We start from the raw sequence: 20038 nt of genomic DNA, 5'->3' as shown, positions 1-20038 counted from the left end.
ATGCTTAAACTATTTAAAATGAAGCTAGCTTATGATTACTCGCTTTCATTGTTTTTAAATGCGCACACGATCTGTCGTCATATCGACCAAACACATCCACAGGCTGTCAATATCGAGGAGGCGAAAAGCTTTTTTTTCGGAAACATTTTGCTTTTCATGATATATAAAGGGTCACTAGATTAGACAAGAAGACGCGAGGAAATCAACAACCCATCATGGAGGGCAGAAAGTTTTTCTTGCTCGCTGCAGCATGCCTGCTAATACTTACACTAAGTACGGTTATTGCCCAAGGTGACGCCGAAGAAGTCGAAGTGCCTAAGAACGAGGCTTGGCTGAAAGAAGTCGATCTGGCCCAAGTACCCGACGTTGCCATCCGCCCCATTGGCTCCGGTATTTGCGAGAACGTCGATTGTGATGGACCCGAAAACGATCGATGCTTTGAGACATGCGGCAACACACCCACCCCAGCCGATATTTATGGCTGTCCGCGCGATCACGTTTGGGCGTTGACATTTGACGATGGACCCAGTGAATACACTGGACAGCTGCTCGATATCTTGGACAAGCATGATATCAAGGCCACATTCTGCGTCATGGGATCCCACGTTGAGAAATACCCCGAAGTGGTTAAGCGCGCCTATGAAGCAGGTCACCAAATTGCTTCGCACACATACTCGCATCCACACTTGATGAGCTTGACGAACGACGAAATCATTTACGAAATGAAGGCAACCGAGAAGGCCATCAAGGATGCCATTGGTATCAAGCCCAAGTATGCTCGTCCTCCTTTCGGCGAAGCTGATGGTCGTGTCAAGGCACTTTTAAATTCTATGGGCTACAAGGTTTTGCTATGGAATGTTGATCCTACGGATTACGATGTGTATATGCGCGCGGATGCTTCCAAGAAAATACGTGGTGCCTTCAAGAGTGCAGCAGCCGGCATTGACACTGGATTGAACCCCCATGAGGACCCTGGATATATCAGCCTGCAACACGGTAAGTTTTCCTCTTTTTTTTTTTCTAAGAAAATCGCTTCACTATGTGTCTACACACCTCCTCTGGGCACTAATTGTTGAGGAATCGGTTATAGATTTGTACAACCAATCCATTGCGCAAGTGCCCCATATCATCAACTATCTGACCCAACGCGGTTATCAGTTCTCAACAGCTGCAGAATGCCTTGGCGATGAAGAGCCGCATGACTCATTAAATGATCCTATTGAGGCACAGAACGTTCAAAACGCAACGCTTTCCTCCTCTGCTGCTGCTGCTGGCAGCTCCCTTGCATCCTCTTCAAGCCTCGCCTCTTCATCATCTGCACCGAGCAGTAGCGATCCTTTACCACAGCAAAGGCAAAAACAACACACGCCTCACGTATCAGGCGCTTCCTCAAATACGGACGCAAACGCGCTGGCCGGGCTCTTCATGTCAATTCTTGCAACACTTATCTTTGCACCCTTTGCTTTATAAAACGAATAGTTTTGATACATTCACGCACATATGATACATGCCCATACTTTTGCTTAGGTAGTCTATACTACTATTTACTTCTTTCTTGTTCTCATGTTTTCCTTAATGTTATCCCCTGTTCCATATCATTCCCGTGCTTTTCTTTTTTGTTGTTCCTCCACTTTTAAAAATCAAAGATAGTTATAAACTCCAAGTTCGAAAAATCCATAGCGTGTATATTTATTTGGTAAAATCACTTTGGATAGAAATATCAGTAGCTACGGTACGGTATAGACAGTTGAATTTGGCTATCCTCTATCGAAACTGGATGCACAAAAAAAACAAGAGCATTATGTCTCTATAATGTTTTCCTTTGCCAACACATGTCAAATGGAAACCTACTGATGTACGGCACTTTCTTCTTTCTTATATTCTAACACAAAGGGGTATCTCGCCAAGAAACCACTATTCCAACTTATTACATAATGGGAGTTCCCGTCATTACAATTGATAGCACTCAGGCTTCAAACTGTTTGTCCGGAAAAACAAAATACATCCAAGTTAAGACGAAAGGTAGATTACCGAAAATGGGCAAAAAGAAAGGGAAAGAAAATGATGATTATCATTTATACATATAAATAGAGAGCTATAACTATCAGCTTTGATTAGTTAAATTGCATCTTTCAGTACCTATCTATTGAAAGAGCCGTTATGTTCTGTAAAAAGGAAGAAGATCGAAATGCAATTACTGACGCGCTCACTATGACAAGCGTAATGTGTATGGCCAAAAAATAGAGACAAATTATCTGCCGGTCGATTGACTCTACGACTAGGGTAAGATGATATGTTGTTACCAAATCCTGCTCAGCGGGTCAACACCAAAGACTTTCACGGGTAGATCAAATATTCCCTTTCATTTGTGCCTCGGTGCATGGAAGGAGAGAAGGTGATTTTTAATAACATCGTCTTGTATGGGCCAATCACCGCCATGTCGGAAAAAACCTCGCTAATCATTAGTACTATTTTGTGCCAATGTCGGTGGTACAAAATCTCGCTTCAAGGGTCGTCATCATGCAGAAATCCATGGCGTTTCATCCCGGTTTTTGCTTCTCTTTCCTTTTCTCCTCTTCTCGTTTTCGTGTATATTACCACACAAATAGAAGAAAAAAATGAAGTTCATGACGTTCAACCTTCGACTGGATATGGGTGGCAGTGAACCGTTTGCTTCTGCACCACAACTGCCATCCAAATTTGAAGGCGAGTTGCCGTGGTCTGTACGCAAGTGGAAAGTTGGCGACACGGTATTGATGTGGGAACCGGATATCGTGGGCTTTCAGGTATTTGTTCAACCACAAAAATAATCCCACACACGCAAGAAGTTGCCTAATAATACATATTCAATTTGGCCTTCTGATTTTTGAATAGGAACCGTTTAATCAACAAGTGATGGATTTGGACTCCATACTCGGTGACGAATATGCATGGGTAGGTGCTGGTCGTGTTGACGGACAGAAAGAAGGCGAATTCTGTCCTGTCTTTTATAAAAAGGACAAACTCAAGGTGGAAGACTGGCATCTCATATGGCTCTCGGAGGAACCCGACAAACCAGGCACCCAAGGCTGGGACGCCAAGCACCCGCGGATTGCCACGGTGGTGACGTTTAGTCGCTTGTCGGATGGATCCCGCTTCCATGTTTACAACGCCCATTTTGACCATGAAGGACCAGAGTCGCGCAAGGGTGCTGCTCAAGTCATCCTCAACCATGCAGTCCAGAAAAACGAGCTATTAATCTTGATGGGAGACCTGAACTCGACCGAAGCGGATGGCGGATACGTGACGCTGACGGGTGGTCAGGCAAAACAAGATAACTCCACGTGGAAAAACATTGATCAACTCAACCAAAAGACACAGCTCAAAGTGGCTACGCATACAGGAAAGCCTGTACGCACAACGGAAGGAATGACGTTACCGACGCATCGCGTAGTACGACCTGGCCAAATCATGCAGAACATACAGAATCAAAAACAAGAGGAAAACTTGTTTGTGGATACCCGGTATGCGCTCGCAACGACTTTAACACATCAAATGCCAAGTGGATCAACCTTGAGCGGGCCCTATGGCGATACCGATACATTTACTAGCTTTGGCGAACCTGAAATCGTTGCACCGCTCCGGATCGATTATATCATGATGATGCATCATCACCAAAATAACGCAACCGTGCGTCGCTTTGGTGTGCTTCCCAACATGTTTGATGACCGTTTGTATATCAGTGACCATCGTCCTGTCGTAGCAGTTATCGATTGGTAGAGAAACAAAGAATGGTGCAAATTCCAACATACATACAGTGTTCACAAGGAGAAAATATATTATTTACCCGGAAATTGTGGTTTAATTCGCAGTGGATCTACTTGGCGGTTTTTTAATGTTTTACCAGTAACCTGGTGAAGGGTGTTGAGGAGTAGGAGGAGGAGCATTGTCGTGGGAAATGTGTGGACTATGGAAGGAAGATTGGGATGGCCAATGTTGTGGTCCAGGTCCAGGCATCAACGGCATTGGCATTTGCAAGTTGGGACTGCTGCCATTGCTGAAAGGGGATGGAGGTGGAGGAGGTAATGGTGCGTCGAATTGAGGTGGTGGCGGTTCTTGTCCAGGGAAATATGTTGTTGGAGGCGGTGGTTGATGATGGTAATTATGCGGAGAAGAGGAATAAAGCTGGTTATGTGGTGATGTCGAATATTGCTGTGGGGGAGGGGGTTGGTGATGATGTGGATAGGTCGGTTGCTGTAGTACGTGAGGCATCGGCATTGGTATAGGCATAGCCATTCCTGATGGCGACTGTTGTCGTGGAAACTGTTGCTGTGATGGTGGTACTGGCATAGCAACAGGCATCGACATACGCACGCTGTTATTGCGTGATGCAGACGTACTTGTGGATGGGCTATTATAGGGCGATGTGGATGGCGTGGATGAGTGTGAGATGGTACTGTGGAGTGATTCGTCTCGGTGCAGCTGGTGGTGTTGTAGTTGAGGAGTAGTTGTTTGATGTTGTTGCTGATAGTAGGACGAAGAATGTTGACTACTGGATCTTGTATGGTAGTTGTCCTGTGCAGGTCTTCTGCTACTGCTTGCAGTACTGGCAAAACTGCTATTGCGTGACAAGGGATCATGCACTTCGGCAATACTTCTTCTGCTAGCTGTGCTTGCTAAGCTGTTATCTCGAGATAGAGGCGCGGGTGGTTGCTCAGCAACAGGAGCAGCGGCGGCGATGCTTCGTCTGCTGGCGGTACTGGCAACGCTATTATCACGAGATAGAGCTGCTGTTGGTGGATCTGATCTTATGCTGCTGCTAGTGGTGTTGCTGCTTGCGACGCTGCTGTTTCTTGATAAAGATGCTGAAGCAGGTTCAAGTTCCTTTGCATTAGTAGTTCTAGTCATGCTGTTCTCGCGTGACACATACGAAAGCGGTGGCGATGCATATACAGGTGCTGGCGCATAGACCGAAGATATTTCATGACCATCCTCGCGCTCATCGCTCAAATCGAGTTGCTCCATATCCTTTGACAGCTCTGGAAGCTCATCTTCGGCCGGTTCCTCTTCGTCACTCTCCTCGTCACTGTCAATAGATACTTCTGCTTTGGGCGTTGTACCGATTTTAACAAAAATGTCCATATAAACAGCATGAGACTCCAAATAGCGGGGATCCTCACGATCCACCGTGTTCAGATCGACCGAGATATGTGCCGTGTAGTCGACACGCAAGATGCGGCCGCTGGAAGATGTGGTTGGTGCCACAGACTGTGGAATGAATATCTTTGCCACAAATTCATTCTTGTATTCGTTATCGCTCGTCAGTTCCAGATCATATACACGTGATTTGATGGTGCGTTGTTCAACCAATTGTTTTCTACAAGAATCATGCGCGTCAGCGATTGATATAAGCCATCGTTCTTCCAGTTGATAGTGTAATACTTACTTGCCCTTGCCGAATAGATAGAACCGTCTCACCAAACTGAGCTTTACCGCCTTTGGCTTTACAAAATCCTTATAATGTTTGATAATTGCTGTAACAGGCAAGATGTCGCCTGGTGTGATACAAGAGAGAGAGGGAACGAGTCAGATGGGTTTGTGTGTGTGATGCTGATGATGATATGTTATGTGTTCCCTCGCAATCCCACCTGTTTGGATTTATGCTTTACCTCGTACAATGGCGGTTTTGGGAATATGCATCGAAACTACCGCTGTATTCTCTTGGTGTTTGACTTGTTCATCCGCCCGGGCCTTGACTTTATACTCGGGGAGACTTACATCAATATCTTCGACAAGTGATATCTCTCGACTGTCCTGAGGAGACCATGACTGTACCAGCGTATATGGAATCTTGAGTACGGCAGTGATTGTGTACCTTACACCGCTTTGTTGTGTCAGCTGTATAATTAAATAATAATTTAGAATGTACCAAGTACTCCATACTATACAATGAACAAACGCGGAAACAGTTTTTCTTACCTTCATGCTCGTCGGAAGTTCTGCACTGGACCCGGGAATGCTAAGCTCAAAAGGGAATCGGTTGCTTTTGGCTTCCAGCTGATGTGCACTGCCTGACTCGTCCGGGGCAGTAGCGATCTGGCATTCACGGCTAAACAAAGTCAGGGTGTTGGCGCCAACTTGTACGACACCAGCTAGTGTTACTCGAATATGGTGTATCTTTCTCGCTTTTGCAAGGTCAAGAACAACATCCCCTATGCAACCCATCATTGTTTCGAGATTGGTGATGTTAGATTGTATATACATACACTATCTTACATTTCTGCAACCTTTGTTGTTCTCCTAGCTTATTGGATTCTATTTTTATATTATTCCTCCTTCGAAAAAAGCATATTACCTTTAATGGCCTCTCCTGGCTTGTAGTAGCGATTGGTTTGCAAGTCAATATAGAATTCCTTGGTCTTCCCTGCCAAAAACATGCGGGTCTATTTCTGCTATGATCAAAGTTTATGTATGGTTTAATGGAAGACTATCAAAAGAAGGTCGTGCTTTTTTAAGAAAAAAAAAGAAAGAAAGGGAAGAGAAAGGGGAGAATAAATTTAGAAGAACAAAGTGTATATAAAAAAAGACTGCATGTGTAACGTCGGTGCCATGTGACGAGTAATCCAAACCCCCCAATTAACTTTGCTGGGATTGTCGCCTGGTGTTTGTCCTGACAGGAAAACATACCTTATAGACATAAGAAAGAAAAATGGTGCTCAGGGTCTTGGCATCACGCGTCCCCAATGCCTCGCGATCCAATGCTGCCCCTTACTTCTCCTGTAATCGTTTATTTTTCAGCATGCCTGACATTTTGCCTTCGAGCCGAAAAGAACATTCCGAACGCCAATTGCTAAAGTAGGGACTACTCTGCTTAAAATATATATATATATCGAATGCGTATGTGTGAATTTTCTCGGGAGGGCTGACGAAAGAACAGTTTGTCACAGGAACAAGTGTACAATGTAGTCTCCAATGTCAAAGATTACGAGCAATTTGTCCCCTTCTGCACGTTTTCTCGTGTTTACAGTGCTCGTCCAGTTTCTGGTCAAACCAAAAGGACGGTGTTTGATGGTGAACTCGGCATAGGATTCAAAATGTTTGAAGAGAAGTATACCTCCCAAGTAACCTGCGAGCACCCTAAATTCGTCGAGGTACATGGAAAGTTTATATGCATACTTGGAGCTCACCAATCGCACCATCAACTAAATTTTAACCGAATACCGAATCTAATATAGGCCGTTTCGAGCGATGCATCGTTGTTTAAAGAGCTTGTCACGACCTGGCGGTTCACACCCAATTTGCCTGCACACAAACTCAATCAGCCCGATGCATTACATCATCCTTCGTGCTATGTCGACTTTAATATCCGGTTTGAATTCGCTTCGCCACTCCATGCCCAAGCTTCCACTGTGTTTTTTGAACAAGTGTCCAAGATGATGCTGCAAGCCTTTGTCGACAGATGCAATGCTGTTTATACAAAATGATAGAACCCAGAAACCTTTGAGAGTATCTGTTCCTCCTCTTTCATCTCTCTCTACTACCATTACCGTCACATCCAACATATATCATATTACCTTTTCCATAGACACACAAAAAAGAGGGGAGATCACCCCCTCCCATCTTTGCTAGAGCCCTACTCATTTTGCTTTTTTGTATATAGTAATAGACTATCTTGTAATCTTCGTCCGGAGTCTTTACCCCATTCGTCATACTTCTTCATCAGGAGTAACAGGTTTTATTTATTTTTCTGTAAGGAAACCATTAATCGGGTATCATTAATTATAGTGTGCAAAGATCAGAAACTGCCAGTAACGACTAAGGCACACTGGTGTGCTACTATGGACCAAACTGATCGTCAGGGAGGGCTATATGCAGATTGTCACAGGAATTTCCGCGAGATGACCAGTTTTCACCAAAGGAACCACAGGAAGGATGTTGTATCCGGACAGCAGGAATCGAACCTACTGTCCGATTGAGCAAGCTCAGAAAGGCCACCCGCCTCGACCGAAGTCGTTCGGGGCCGGCGCCCCTGACAGGTTTTATTATTTGCTAGACGCTCCATAATCTTATCGCGCATTTCCATTAACAATCCCGAAACATCGACACCGTCAATATACCACTACCCATTCTAGGTTAGCTATCATTCTCCATTTTACTGTATGTAAAATGTATCATTACCCGGAGATTATCACGCTCCAAATTGCTATTTTTTTGCCCGCCCGATTTAAACATGTTGGTCTTTCTTCTTTATACTTAAGAACAACCTTGGTGATAGAGTAACATACTGTAAAATCTTTTTGCAGTACTTTTCTACGGGACACATGTTCATGGTTTCTTGAATGTTACTCGGCAAGTTTTTCTGTCTCGTTTGTGAGTAGATAATGTGCTTCATTTTTGGTGACAGGCTTTACAAGAGTACAACATCTACTACACCACCCTCTACCCAAGAGAGGCGATATGGCATACCTGGTGGCAACATCAAGACACCAGGGGCTAATCAAACGATTATGACGATGAAGATCAGGGAAGAGATCCACATGATGTGGTTGAATCTACTACTTCTACTGTATGTAAAAACTGACATTTATCTCCGTTTGGACATTTTTTGAGGGGGATGGACACCAGGATTTTGCTGCTGTTGTTTCCGTGGACCACTAGGCGACCTAGGACCCAGGTGACGTCAAAGGAGACATGGAACCAGAACGAGCGGACCCAGGAGAACTTGGAGGAGATACCAAGGGTGCAGGATGTCGAAATTTAATAGGCTCCATGTTGAAGATTCTTCTTCGCACCAACATTTCGATAAGGAGGACACCAAGGTCATAATCTCAAAGCCTAAAAAGTGAAAGTGCGTGACATGAAAAAGCCATTCTCTCCTCCTTTCTCTATTCTTTCTCTACAACTACAAGCTGCTCGAAAAACTTCCTCTTCTTTTTTGTTTCTGCGAGAAACTCTCAAGCTCATTTTTCATTGCTTGCTCGTAGCTGCGTTTGAGAGCCTCCTGCTCCTTTGCCTTCTTGTTTCCGGTGGGTCTTGGTTTACATTTGGACGAAGATCCACCATCCACACCTTCTTGGACAACATTAGGAGCGGCAGCGGCTCCTTCCTTGCCCTTCCCTTTCTTGTCCTTCTTGGGGCCGCTACGCTTGTCGCTGATTTCCTTTGCCTTTGCGCCCCACTTGTCATGCTTGCGCAGAACTTCCCAGCAATGCTCGAAACCAAAAGGTTTCTTCTCGAACTTCAGGTACATATCCTTCGCTTGGGTGAGCTAGAAATTACCATTACGTATCAGGTCCTGTATAATATGCTTCTATTCATACTCTATATAGTGTATTTACCTGACCCAGTTCGTTCTGTCCACTCTGTCTGAGGTTCAGGACCTGACTGTGGTAGCCAGTGAACTTTGCTACTTCTTTCTGCAAAGTTCGACTCCAGCGAGTTGACAGCCCTTTCGCAGAACGTTCACAACGGGCTTCAACGTTGGCTGCGAAGTGTGCTCGAATTGCTTCCCAGAACGTATCTGACTCTTAATCAGCGCCAACAATGGGATTCTGCGAAATCTTCAACCACGATTTACAAAGTTGAAGGTCCTCAACTACCGAGTAGTTGAGGTTTCCTTCCCGTCCTCCTGTTTTCTTCAAAGTTTTTTTACCCTTAGAGGTAGTATTGGGGGCAGCGAGAGAATGGGGTGTTTCTGCTGGGGATGGCGAACGATTGTTTTGCATGTTTTCGGTTGAATTAGGAGGTTGTTGTTTTAGTTATTGCATGAGAAGCAGGTTTAGCGAACTGTGAGAGAATCGCGAAATTTAGCATTTGTTGACTCTGAATCCAGCAATCGACTAATTTCGCGTATTGTTTGGGGGATCCGCTGGGTGTGCTCTTTACTGAGCAAAACTTTATGGCTTTTCAACGGAAACACTTGGAATATATATAACTTAAGTATAATCTCATCTTTCTTTTTGATAAAAAAAATTATTTAGGAGCTACTTTGTATTGTTGTAGGGTGAATTTCACTTATACAGTAGTGTAGAAGACCAGGGCCAACCGCTGTATAGTTTGTAAATAGCCGAGTCTAACAAACATTTGTCCGCGCGTCATTGCGCTTTAAAAGGCATCAACAACATTAAGAACAAACAAGTAGACGTGTGGTCTTGATCATGAAAAATCTTGTTAATTTTACAGGTCATTTAACACCCCCCCCCTTACCCTATCTAGAGGCGCAGAAATATCATGCGAAATAGTTGTTCCTTTGGAAATGCTGACAGAGGAGGCCAAACCTTATATTTTTTTTCTGTAGTTATGGTTATGTTCCAAAAAAAAATCTCCGACAATAAAAAGCTAGCGTTTTCTATATTGTTTGCGACCGCCCTTTCTTGCGTACTAGACTCTTTTTCACTTATCTCTCTCCCTCTACGCAATAACAGCAACAACAACAACAACCGCCCTTCCACATTTAGTACACACTTTCCGTACACGCTTCTATGGATAACCTGCGACCCGAAGGCAGCGGAAATAGTCGAAGAAGCAGCGTCAGTAGCAGCACTCGGCCGCCTTTCGTCCACTCCGTATCCTGTCCAAATATACCAGAGCTTAGAGTGACCACTGATTCTGTCCACCCGTGCGAACCTGTTGAAGCCACACCCAAAGACGACCCAAAAAGAGAACAACGACGACGACAACAACAACAAAATGATACCAGCAGCACAAGCAGCGAAAGCGATACCATGGAAGATGATGACGGCGAAAAACAAAACAACTGGGCTAGCGTGCCGTCTCCTACTCGACACAACCGAATCTCGTCCCGGAGCAGAAGCAGCATAGACAAGGAAAAAGAGCATCAGTCAGCAGCGGGTGTTGGATCCGATAACGAGCTGTTGGAAGCAGCACTCGACCACCAGGAAGCTCAAGACCGCCATGTTCGTTTTCAGGACCACGTCATGGAATCAGCCGCGCTTGTTGAGAGAATGCTGAGTATTCGTGATGGGACTAGCCAAGACGATCGGTTGGCTCGACGCTTTCGTTCCAACAGTGTCATGGACGAAGCAGATCTGGAGGGCGGGGAGCAGACGGTCAGTAGCCCCGGTGGGATGCCGGAATGTGCGCAACACGAAACGATCGACTCTGGTGGAACCTCTACCGGAGCAATGAGTGGTGCGGGTCTAGGCATGGGAGCCGGTGGTGGGAGTGTGCTTTCCAGTCTGATGAAATTGGAAGCACAAAGACGTCGAAATGAGCAAGAACAGGAGAAAAAAAACCAACGTCGAAAGCAGCAGAAGGTACCTTTTTAGTGCAAAACAAGATCAACTAGTTGAGAGGGCAATGAGGATCCATGCCGACAGTGTCTCAAGTGCTTGATGAGTCCCTGCATTTTCTGAAGATAAGCCCCTTTTATTAATTTTTATCGACTAAAATAATTTTCAGGAAGCAAAGAAAGCAAAAAAGCATCTGAAGAAGAAACCTGCATCGTTGTACGACGTCCCGATGCATTCAAGCACAGACCCCAATTCTGCCGCCGACAAGCTCACTCCGCAGCGACCGAAAATGATCAACCGTCCATACAGCTGGCTATCCACAATGACCGCAAGCAACCATTTGGTTCCTAGTCTAGAGAAGAAGAAGCTTATGTCGCCCTCCGTATCGAGACGGTCGTCCATCGACAGCATGTTCACCACCGCCTCCCAGTTTGAGCCGATCACTCTGGAAGATCGTATTCGAATCACCTTTGAGATTGCCAACATTCTGCAAAAGCAAGAGTTTTTGCGCAAGCTTGTCAAGTCACTCATGCTTTATGGTAATTACTTACTATAGCAACGACATCGCCGTAGAATTATACACATCTTTAACACCATGCATCTACAGGCTGTCCGGCACATCGCTTGGAATATATCATGCGGCACGTATCCACAACTTTAGGGGTCGATGCGGAGTACGTTTATATGCCAAATGTCATGTTCATGACCGTATTTGATCAAGGCACCCATACAACCGAAACGCACTTTATACGACAATCACAAACATTCGAAATGCACAAGCTCGGAGAAATATATCGCTTGGAAAAATTAGTTGCTCATGGTGAAGTTCCCGTGGATGAGGCATTACAATTCATTGATACGGTCGCCAATGAACCATCGTTCTATCCGCGTTGGCTGAATCCATTCGTCTATGGACTCGCAAGTTTCTGTGGCTGTTTGATCTTTTTCGGTGGCTTTTGGTACGACGCATGCGTCTCGGCCGGTCTAGCCAGTAAGTGTCCTTATCCAAAAAAAAATGATTTACTTGCGAGAAAAGGAAACAACAAGCAATTAACCCACGATGGGTCCCGATGATAGTGATTTTCGCCATTTATGAATTTTTCTCCGGCCGGATCCAGAGCTTTCAGCCTATTTGGGAAGTAACTGTGTGTATCATCATTGGGTTTGTGGCGCGAGCAGTGACCCAATACGGCTTTTGCTTCACACCCATTGCATTCTCGGCCTTCATTGTCATATTACCTGGTTACCCCATGGCGGTTGCCGTGGTCGAGCTTGTCTCTAGGCAACTTGTCAGTGGTGTGGTGCGCATGGTGTACTCGATCGTCTACTCGTTCTTACTCGGCTACGGTATTGAAATGGGTTCCGAGCTGTACCGACTGATCGATCCGGACATTACCAACAAAGGGAACGCCAGTGAATGTCAAAGAGCAACCGATATTACTACCTGCGATATCCAACGTATTGATCAGCGCTTCTTTATTTTACTTGTACCACTTTTTGCCCTGGCCTACTGCGTCTTCGTCAGAGCCCGGCCGTTCCGTTGGCCTACCATGATTATCGTTTCTGCTATTGGTTATGTTGTCAATTACTTGCTGCAGTGCTACGCCCATGCGCCAGCCCAGATATTGCAAACAGTGCCTGCATTTACCCTGGGTCTCCTGGGCAACCTGCTGACCAAATTTACTGGCAAAATGTCATTCGACGCTGTCCTATTGGGTGTATTCTATCTCGTACCGGGAGGTCTTAGCATCAAGGCCGGCTATGGCATGTTTTCAGGCGACGATTCCATGGGTACCCAGGGCGCATCTTTTGCGCTTGCCATGATTGAGTCTTCGATTGGAATCACCATCGGTTTGTTTGTTGCCACATTGGTCGTTTATCCAAAGGGAAGTTCGCATACACCACTCATGAACTTTTGATTATTTTACGTCTCACCTCCCATCAATCCACATAAAAAAAAAAGTTTATTTGTATTCTCCCCATCCTTTTTCCTCTTTTTCGTATTTTTATTATGTTCGACAGTTGCCACCTTTGTAAATATCTTTTACCTCCTTGTAGTTCATCCACTCTTTTATTACTATTGTTATTCCGTAAATATTATATTACCAACCCGTATCGTCTACAATTGATCGTTTTGTACGTTGATATAGCGAAATCAAAAAACGCTGAGAACAACGCTAAAGCATAAGAAGGCGTTCTTTTCATCTTGGTCGGTCAGACGAGATGACCTCCATGACATATACAAGCTTATTTATGGTAGCGGGATGAGTAAAAAGGCGCATGTATTGACAGCCTGCGCCTTTAATACATAGGCGCCTCTTAAACATTCGAATAGAATATTAAATGTAGCGGTCTCCTCTTCATTTTCCAATTTTATCACTATAGCATGGCAAAGACATCGGTCCTTGACATTATAAATTCCAAAGATCGGGTCAATGTATGTGCGCCCATGGTGCGCTACAGCAAGCTACCATTTCGGGAGCTCGTTCGCAAGTAAGTTTCGTTTTCTATCTTGAAGAAAAAAAGGAAGAATAGGCTTCTATACCTCAAAAAGTGGATCTCACACCCACCCTGCAAATTCAAGGTACAACGTCGATATCGCATATACCCCAATGATCCTCGCCGATGTCTTCAAGAACTCAGATCTCGCTCGTGAAACCGATTACTCTACCAATGAAGCAGACGATCCCGTTGTAGTTCAGTTTGCAGCAAGCAATGGTGTTGATCTGGCAGCAGCTGCAGAAATGGTGGCTCCGTTCGCTGGTGGTATTGGTATGTACTATTACTACTACAAATACACCTGCTCTACGATAAGGGCGCAAAGAGATAACACTGGAAGTGAATGTGTATATGTGTAGATTTGAACTGTGGTTGTCCACAAAAATGGGCTATTCAAGAACACATTGGATCATATTTGATGTCGGATCCAGAAGCTGTTCGGGACATGGTCAAGACTGTCAAAGGCCGAGTAAATATTCCATGCAGTATCAAGATCCGTGTGCATCCAGACTTGAAAGAGACCTATGAGTTCGTCAAACGAGCCGAGTCAGTGGGTGTGGATTTCTTGACTGTGCATGGACGAACACGAAGGCAAAAATCGACGGAGCCTGTCAATTTCGATGGTATAAAACTGGTCAAGGAATCCGTGAGTGTACCGGTGATTGCCAACGGAAGTATCTTCTCCAACCAAGATGCAGAGGAGATGTATGAGCGGACGGGAGTGAACGGCGTCATGTCGGCGAGAGGCTTGTTGCAGAATCCAGCATTGTTCGCAGGTCATGATGTGACACCTTGGGAATGTATTGAAGATTACGTTCGGTTGGCGTTAGGATACGGCACAAACCATTTCATCTTCCATCATCATTTGATGTATATGTTTGAAGATATTATGAGCAGAGCTGAGCGCAAGACGTTCAACACACTCTCCAGTATACCCGCCATCTTGGACCATTTAGAAAGCAATTGGGGACTGGATGTCACCAAACTTGTATAGATTCTCCTTAACATATAAATCAAAAAAAAGTGTTGTATTTTTGCTCTAGTCTTCTTTTCCAAGTATAAGTGTATAATAATAAACAATTATGTGTATTCATATGTACAAATTTCGCATGTATGGTAAATGGGGAGAGAGAGAAAGAGAGAGAGCGAACGGTGTGGGTTTAGGATGAGGATGATGCTGCACCTGCTTATTGTGATGGCGTTAATTCTACTACTCGACTGCTGATAGTTTTAAAGATGGGGAACAGGTTGGATTTTTCAAACGAATTGACGTAAGATCCGTCACCGTCCGTTTCCACCATCATAGTGAAACCCGGATCAATTGGCACACGTCCCAAAAACTCGATCCCATACTCGCCAGCCATAGCCTCGCCACCACCGGATGCAAAGATATTTGTGCACTCGGTACAATGCGGGCACACAAAGCCGCTCATGTTCTCGACAACGCCCAATACCGGTAACTTGACCTTTTTACAGAACGACAGTTCTTTACGCACATCCGCAATCGCCACGCCCTGAGGTGTTGTCACAACCACGGCACCATCCGGAGAATATTCCTTCAAGTTTTCGATGGTAGCAATGTGTTCGTCCGATGTGCCAGGTGGTGTATCAATCAGCAGATAGTCGAGTTCGCCCCAGCATACATCTTGTAAAAATTGCTTGATCATTGCTATATTGCATAAAAAAAAGAGAATTAATAAGCAGCTCTCTCTCTCTCTCTCACACAATCTAAATTTTTCAAGGCATACCTGTCTTTTTAGGTCCTCGCCAAACGACGGAATCGTTTTTATTAGTAAGCAAAAAGCCGATCGACATGCAGGCCAGATTCTGCTTGCTGTCTGCATATACGGGCACCCAGCCCTTGGACGATTGGTGCACTTGGTGTCCATCAAGACCGAGCATGCGAGGAATGGAAGGGCCCGTAAGATCAACATCCATGATTCCACATTTAAATCCCTTCTCGACTAAACTAAGGGCCAATTGTGTTGTTACTGACGATTTGCCCACTCCTCCTATATGGTGAACAGTGATTTTGTTTTTAAGTATTCCTGCGGTAGTCAAACACAACAATGTTAAAGACAGCTTTCTTGTTTTTTTTTACCTTTTCCACTAAGTACTAGCACAATGTGTTTAACGCCGGAAAGGTTTGTTTCGGACATGATCGATTGAAATAAAGAAAGGAAAGAGAGTAAAGTTGTAAGCGGCTCACGGGGGTCGCATCAAGTTTTAATCCGATTTCCAATCCACCAATTGGCGGCCTCGATCAATGCGGCATTATATCTGCTGCATCTACTCAGTGACCCGTGTTGCCGTAAACTGTGTCAAAGAGCTGCTTTGTTGTTAAGCTCGTGGTATGCGTTTTTCACCTCTCTTCATCTTCGCACAGCCGAGTATATAATCATTTAACGGAAAAGAATGGAGTTGGGCGGCGGAGAAGCCGGAAAGCACCAGGATAGCAATGACCTGAAGCTCAATCCGATTCAACCCCATTACACAGGACCTCAAAACATAACTTTTTTATTACCTAAAGCTCCCAAAAGCATTGAGAACATGCCAAGTGCTGCTGCAAGCAACGTGCTAATTTTAAAGTAACACAATGTAGCTTACATGGGTGTTTTGCAGTAGGATAAGTCTAGTACACAGCAGTTAATGGTCAATTCCTCAAAGTCCCGCAAACTACATCCGTCATGCTACGCGCACTCATATGCCTTTGTTTTAAAATCTCAAGTATGGTGCAGAAAATCAAAACGACACCTTTCAAGTGTCATAACTTTAGTGTATGCATGAGAAGCCACTGTTTGTTATATTTGCATATTTGTTGTTGGTTTATTTTGTTGTCTGTCACAAGAAAAAGGTATGGGCACTGAAAGTCAACCCCTCTTAGCTGGTCCTGGTGTGATACATATAATCAATACAATAGGTTATATGACATATGCTGCATGAAACACCTTTTGAACGTATCCAAGATATTCGGTTAACCATCAATAGCACACACAGACAATTACTACGACACTGGCTGAACACTATTGCATGAAAAAAGTCAACTAAATTATAAAAATTAAAGAAGCATTCTACTTGGATGTTCCGATTTATATAAAGAAGACAATAGGCCTATCAGCGAGTATTAACGCGGCCATAGACCAGCTAACGCCAGTCTCAGAAAAGTATCCCAAATAATATAGCGACCTGTACACATTCCACTGCGGATGCAGTTGCATCGAGCGATATTGTTCAGATGTCAAGCGCAAAGTACGATCCCAGTGTGATTACACTTGAATGTTCAATAAAGAAGAAGTTGCCAAGGACCTTGGATTATGCATCACCAGCAGTGGGTGTTCTAACAAAAATCTAAAAGATGTATGTGCTATATGAGGTGTACAGCTAGGTTATGGACGTGTGGGTTACGGACACAGGGTCAAAAAGTTTACAATGTAGTGTGTTATCATCATATAAACAGAAATGAGATAGAATAGGTCAACGAGACTCAAAAAGATTCAAGACTGGTTTATTATCAAATATAACACAAGTTTTCACTACTTTTAAGAAATGGCTTTTCCATTTAGTAGTAGTGACATCTTTTCTTGAGGGTAGATAAAACCGTATATACCTAGATGTGTCTCGATGAAGAGATGTCCGCACGCGTTGGAGAGAAAGACATCCATATTAGGAGGCGGGTTTTAAAAACATGAAAGCGAAGATGTATCAATTAGTCTGTACTTGGCAACGACTATGAACAAACCCAATCGACGAACGACGCACAAGTACAAAAGGTAGTTGCTGACTATGCAGCAGTATTATCCACAAACCTCGAATGTATTAAGGTACTTATTTTGCTATATATCGTTACAATAAGTTGGGATTGTGAAGTATGCAATCAATGAAAAGTGACATGGCAGCTTTGATCCGCGTGATAAGCTTCTTTATGTTGGATGTGCTGCAATGCAGATATTACCATTACTCATAATCATAAACATTGTAGCTGAGTTGTTGAATTATGCTTGGATGGCGTCAGAACACGAGACGTTGTTGTTTAGCGTCGATCTACTGCACCGCATCATGTCATGCTCATATCTCTTATTCCTTAATTACCAGAGCCATAGAGTTTTAGGGGGTGCGCGTAATGCTTTAATTTGATAAAGTTTAGTGTACAAAGCACATGTATCATCACCATGGAAATAAATAGCACCCTCTTTTGGGATATATGTAGGAGACACGAGTTTTTTATTGAGTTGTTAGGACCAGATTCAGGGCAGCAAGGGTATCGGGGAAAGGGGGTGGGGGGAGAGGGATATATAGGGTGCATAACGAAAACTTTTTTTTGGATATCCAGAATAGTACTGGTCAGGTAAAAATAGATCAAGCATCGTCCGGAAGGCAACGATTACAGAGTTTTCTCTTTTTGTTATGAACAAGACATTACCGTCAACGGTCGCTGCCGTCATAACTATATCACTTCTTTGATGCCCTTTTGTCGGTTGGAAGCGAAAAACGATCAAAGCACGAGCACGCTTTGCCTGCAAAAGTATGGCATATCTTATCAGCATCTCACATCATCTCTCAAGTACGAGATGGTCGGCTCGGAAGTGCACGGACGGTTATAGGAAGGACTGGTGCTACCTCTGGGTGGGTCACCTTCGGAAAATCGCAAGAATGGTTTGAACCACGAAAACGGTCGGGGTTTATTTTATGTACAAATTATATATAGAAATTAACAAGAAAACAAAAATGTTGATGCTGCGCTGTGCGTCTTGCCATGAGTCTGTCTGTGATTTTGTAAAAATGAGAGAAAGAGAGAAAAAGGGAGAGCTATGAGTGGTATATGGTCCTGACGACTAGAAGGTACAGGGAACAAAGAAGGATGACATGAAGGAGAGAAGTGGAAGCAGGCGGTTTGGGGAGGGGTGCGGGGCAACGGAAGCGGATAATGAGGAACGAGGAACAGATGCAATATAGATGGGCTGTATGATATATGAGCAACAAATTGGCGAGAAATTTTTAAATGGAGAAGCGACGACCAGCACCATCGGTGCTCGTAGCATAGTAATCGTCCTGCTGGTATGACGCCATCGAACCGTCATAGAAGTAATCCATTGCCAGCGCTGCTCCTTTACTGCTGTCGTATGGGCTGGCCAACAGGTTGTGCTGGCTGTTGACATAGACTGCAGGGAACTCCAGATGCAGAAAGCCTCGCCACTCCTCTCTTTGATCGCGCGACTTGGGAACCAGGGTAATGGTGAACGGATGTGGAAACGCCTCATCCACCAGTGACAATTTGGACCGGTCCTCGTCTGCCAGCGCTTCTAAACGGGCCTGGTTCTTGTAGTCGAAGCGACACATGCCTTTGCTTCCATCAATAACCGAGTCTTGCTCGAACCACCACACCGGCGCCACGACGCGTCGCACAGTCTCATTCAACACCCAGTCATCCTTGGCTGCTGTAAAATGCACAATGCAATTCTGGCCCAGGTCACACGATGCCTTGTTCTGTCGATAGGCCACTTCCAACACGGTTTGACAATGCGAGTCAAATTGAACCCAGTCCATTCCCTGCTCAACTTGATGTGTATCATTGTCACTGTTGCTGTCACTACCGTCGTTTCCATTGGGATCTTGTTGTTGTTGTTGTTGTTGTTGTTGTTGATTGGAATAGTAGCCATAGTACCACACCGGCTCGAGTGTGCGGAAGATGCCGCGATTGTCATGGATAAAGGGGCCTGATGTTGGGGTAGTGGGTGTGGATGTTGAGGGCGTAGAACCGGTCGAGGATGAAGCGGTGGAGACAAACGAATTCTGTTTCTTTTTCTGTTGTTTGTTGCGTTTGCTTTTACCAAAAACCTTTCGAATGGATAGCATGATTGATTGGAACTGAAGAGAAGAAAAACTTTTTTATGGTAGATAAAGAGGAGTGTTTGGAAGGAGTGGCAAGCGGAAACTAAGGGGAAAGAGTCCGTTGTTTGAGCGGGTTATTTATACCAAATTGGCAGCGATGAGTATAGTCACCGCAGCGGCGGAACTTTCTTTTGCCAGTCTAAATAACACGCCCCCTCTCTGCTCTGTTTTATTGATGCTACTATACTTTCTATTATATGCTGCGCCCGCTCTTCTCCTTCTTCTCTTCTGCCTCTGCCTCTGTCTCGCTGAATTTCTTTCTGTTACACCGAGCCTGAATGGGCGTTTTGCCCAAAAAGATACCCATCCACACAAGGCTCAGGCGTTGTGCCCTTTTGCCCAATTCGAGGCATTAAATGCGGGAGATTTGTTTGTCTCTAATATTACCACTGTTTTCAATGTTATGACCAGGTGATATG

General features: G+C 44.5%; 10 protein-coding genes across 10 annotated transcripts; 6 read left to right on the top strand and 4 right to left on the bottom strand.

Moving 5' to 3' along the window:
* Window positions 1-215: 215 nt before the first annotated feature.
* BDB00DRAFT_866355 (uncharacterized protein) lies at window positions 216-1470 on the top strand (the record flags this gene model as incomplete). The annotated part of the gene is made up of 2 exons (XM_053126213.1): window positions 216-996; window positions 1091-1470. The coding sequence occupies 2 exons, from the start codon at window positions 216-218 to the stop codon at window positions 1468-1470; spliced, it is 1161 nt and encodes a 386-aa protein (XP_052985745.1).
* Window positions 1471-2612: 1142 nt separating this feature from the next.
* Window positions 2613-3759, top strand: BDB00DRAFT_753114 (Endonuclease/exonuclease/phosphatase; the record flags this gene model as incomplete). Its single annotated transcript, XM_053118666.1, has 2 exons — window positions 2613-2774; window positions 2875-3759. Coding segments are annotated over 2 exons (1047 nt in total), but the record flags the coding sequence as incomplete, so codon positions are not given.
* Window positions 3760-3825: 66 nt separating this feature from the next.
* On the bottom strand, window positions 3826-6522 carry BDB00DRAFT_794134 (uncharacterized protein). Its single transcript, XM_053121285.1, has 5 exons — window positions 6335-6522; window positions 5959-6191; window positions 5649-5877; window positions 5426-5534; window positions 3826-5356 (listed from the first exon to the last, which is right to left on the bottom strand). Exons 1-5 carry the CDS (start codon window positions 6414-6416, stop codon window positions 3880-3882), a joined length of 2130 nt encoding a protein of 709 aa, XP_052985743.1. The 5' UTR covers window positions 6417-6522; the 3' UTR covers window positions 3826-3879.
* A 166-nt stretch (window positions 6523-6688) lies between these two features.
* BDB00DRAFT_866352 (uncharacterized protein) lies at window positions 6689-7463 on the top strand (the record flags this gene model as incomplete). Its single annotated transcript, XM_053126212.1, has 3 exons — window positions 6689-6834; window positions 6917-7130; window positions 7215-7463. The coding sequence occupies 3 exons, from the start codon at window positions 6689-6691 to the stop codon at window positions 7461-7463; spliced, it is 609 nt and encodes a 202-aa protein (XP_052985742.1).
* A 1179-nt stretch (window positions 7464-8642) lies between these two features.
* Window positions 8643-9261, bottom strand: BDB00DRAFT_782986 (uncharacterized protein; the record flags this gene model as incomplete). The annotated part of the gene is given in 3 exon segments (XM_053120344.1): window positions 8643-8806; window positions 9022-9247; window positions 9259-9261. The coding sequence occupies 3 exon segments, from the start codon at window positions 9259-9261 to the stop codon at window positions 8643-8645; spliced, it is 393 nt and encodes a 130-aa protein (XP_052985741.1).
* A 766-nt stretch (window positions 9262-10027) lies between these two features.
* Window positions 10028-11364, top strand: BDB00DRAFT_2329 (uncharacterized protein). The gene has a single exon (XM_053116576.1). The coding sequence runs from the start codon at window positions 10461-10463 to the stop codon at window positions 11265-11267; it is 807 nt and encodes a 268-aa protein (XP_052985740.1). The 5' UTR covers window positions 10028-10460; the 3' UTR covers window positions 11268-11364.
* Window positions 11104-13631, top strand: BDB00DRAFT_2533 (uncharacterized protein). The gene is made up of 5 exons (XM_053116667.1): window positions 11104-11255; window positions 11328-11770; window positions 11839-12222; window positions 12309-13487; window positions 13617-13631. Exons 2-4 carry the CDS (start codon window positions 11461-11463, stop codon window positions 13148-13150), a joined length of 1536 nt encoding a protein of 511 aa, XP_052985739.1. The 5' UTR covers window positions 11104-11255; window positions 11328-11460; the 3' UTR covers window positions 13151-13487; window positions 13617-13631.
* A 73-nt stretch (window positions 13632-13704) lies between these two features.
* Window positions 13705-14816, top strand: BDB00DRAFT_794091 (uncharacterized protein). The gene is made up of 2 exons (XM_053121284.1): window positions 13705-14003; window positions 14090-14816. Exons 1-2 carry the CDS (start codon window positions 13844-13846, stop codon window positions 14722-14724), a joined length of 795 nt encoding a protein of 264 aa, XP_052985738.1. The 5' UTR covers window positions 13705-13843; the 3' UTR covers window positions 14725-14816.
* BDB00DRAFT_794089 (cytosolic Fe-S cluster assembly factor NUBP2) lies at window positions 14817-15914 on the bottom strand. The gene is made up of 3 exons (XM_053121283.1): window positions 15832-15914; window positions 15479-15742; window positions 14817-15399 (listed from the first exon to the last, which is right to left on the bottom strand). The coding sequence occupies exons 1-3, from the start codon at window positions 15887-15889 to the stop codon at window positions 14918-14920; spliced, it is 804 nt and encodes a 267-aa protein (XP_052985737.1). The 5' UTR covers window positions 15890-15914; the 3' UTR covers window positions 14817-14917.
* A 2811-nt stretch (window positions 15915-18725) lies between these two features.
* BDB00DRAFT_866347 (uncharacterized protein) lies at window positions 18726-19583 on the bottom strand (the record flags this gene model as incomplete). The annotated part of the gene is made up of 1 exon (XM_053126211.1): window positions 18726-19583. The coding sequence occupies one exon, from the start codon at window positions 19581-19583 to the stop codon at window positions 18726-18728; it is 858 nt and encodes a 285-aa protein (XP_052985736.1).
* Between the last annotated feature and the right edge of the window lie 455 nt (window positions 19584-20038).

The sequence above is a fragment of the Zychaea mexicana genome (assembly GCF_025766255.1).
Source record: "Zychaea mexicana strain RSA 1403 chromosome Unknown BDB00scaffold_1, whole genome shotgun sequence".
Lineage (NCBI taxonomy): Eukaryota > Fungi > Mucoromycota > Mucoromycetes > Mucorales > Lichtheimiaceae > Zychaea > Zychaea mexicana.
Note: the sequence above shows the minus strand (reverse complement) of the source record. Positions and strands in the feature narration are given on the sequence as shown.

Excerpts from the sequence above, each read along its gene's own strand:
- BDB00DRAFT_794134 (XM_053121285.1), bottom strand. The coding sequence starts at position 6,416 with ATGTTTTTGGCAGGGAAGACCAAGGAATTCTATATTGACTTGCAAACC. Across the intron at positions 6,192-6,334 it reads GCCAGGAGAGGCCATTAAAG|GGGATGTTGTTCTTGACCTT; the intron begins GTAATATGCTTT and ends TGGGTTGCATAG. Across the intron at positions 5,878-5,958 it reads AACTTCCGACGAGCATGAAG|CTGACACAACAAAGCGGTGT; the intron begins GTAAGAAAAACT and ends TTAATTATACAG.
- BDB00DRAFT_2329 (XM_053116576.1), top strand. The coding sequence starts at position 10,461 with ATGGATAACCTGCGACCCGAAGGCAGCGGAAATAGTCGAAGAAGCAGC.
- BDB00DRAFT_2533 (XM_053116667.1), top strand. The coding sequence starts at position 11,461 with ATGCATTCAAGCACAGACCCCAATTCTGCCGCCGACAAGCTCACTCCG. Across the intron at positions 11,771-11,838 it reads CAAGTCACTCATGCTTTATG|GCTGTCCGGCACATCGCTTG; the intron begins GTAATTACTTAC and ends ATGCATCTACAG. Across the intron at positions 12,223-12,308 it reads CGTCTCGGCCGGTCTAGCCA|TGATTTTCGCCATTTATGAA; the intron begins GTAAGTGTCCTT and ends TCCCGATGATAG.
- BDB00DRAFT_794091 (XM_053121284.1), top strand. The coding sequence starts at position 13,844 with ATGATCCTCGCCGATGTCTTCAAGAACTCAGATCTCGCTCGTGAAACC. Across the intron at positions 14,004-14,089 it reads TCCGTTCGCTGGTGGTATTG|ATTTGAACTGTGGTTGTCCA; the intron begins GTATGTACTATT and ends GTATATGTGTAG.
- BDB00DRAFT_794089 (XM_053121283.1), bottom strand. The coding sequence starts at position 15,889 with ATGTCCGAAACAAACCTTTCCGGCGTTAAACACATTGTGCTAGTACTT. Across the intron at positions 15,743-15,831 it reads GCTAGTACTTAGTGGAAAAG|GAGGAGTGGGCAAATCGTCA; the intron begins GTAAAAAAAAAC and ends TTCACCATATAG. Across the intron at positions 15,400-15,478 it reads GCGAGGACCTAAAAAGACAG|CAATGATCAAGCAATTTTTA; the intron begins GTATGCCTTGAA and ends TATGCAATATAG.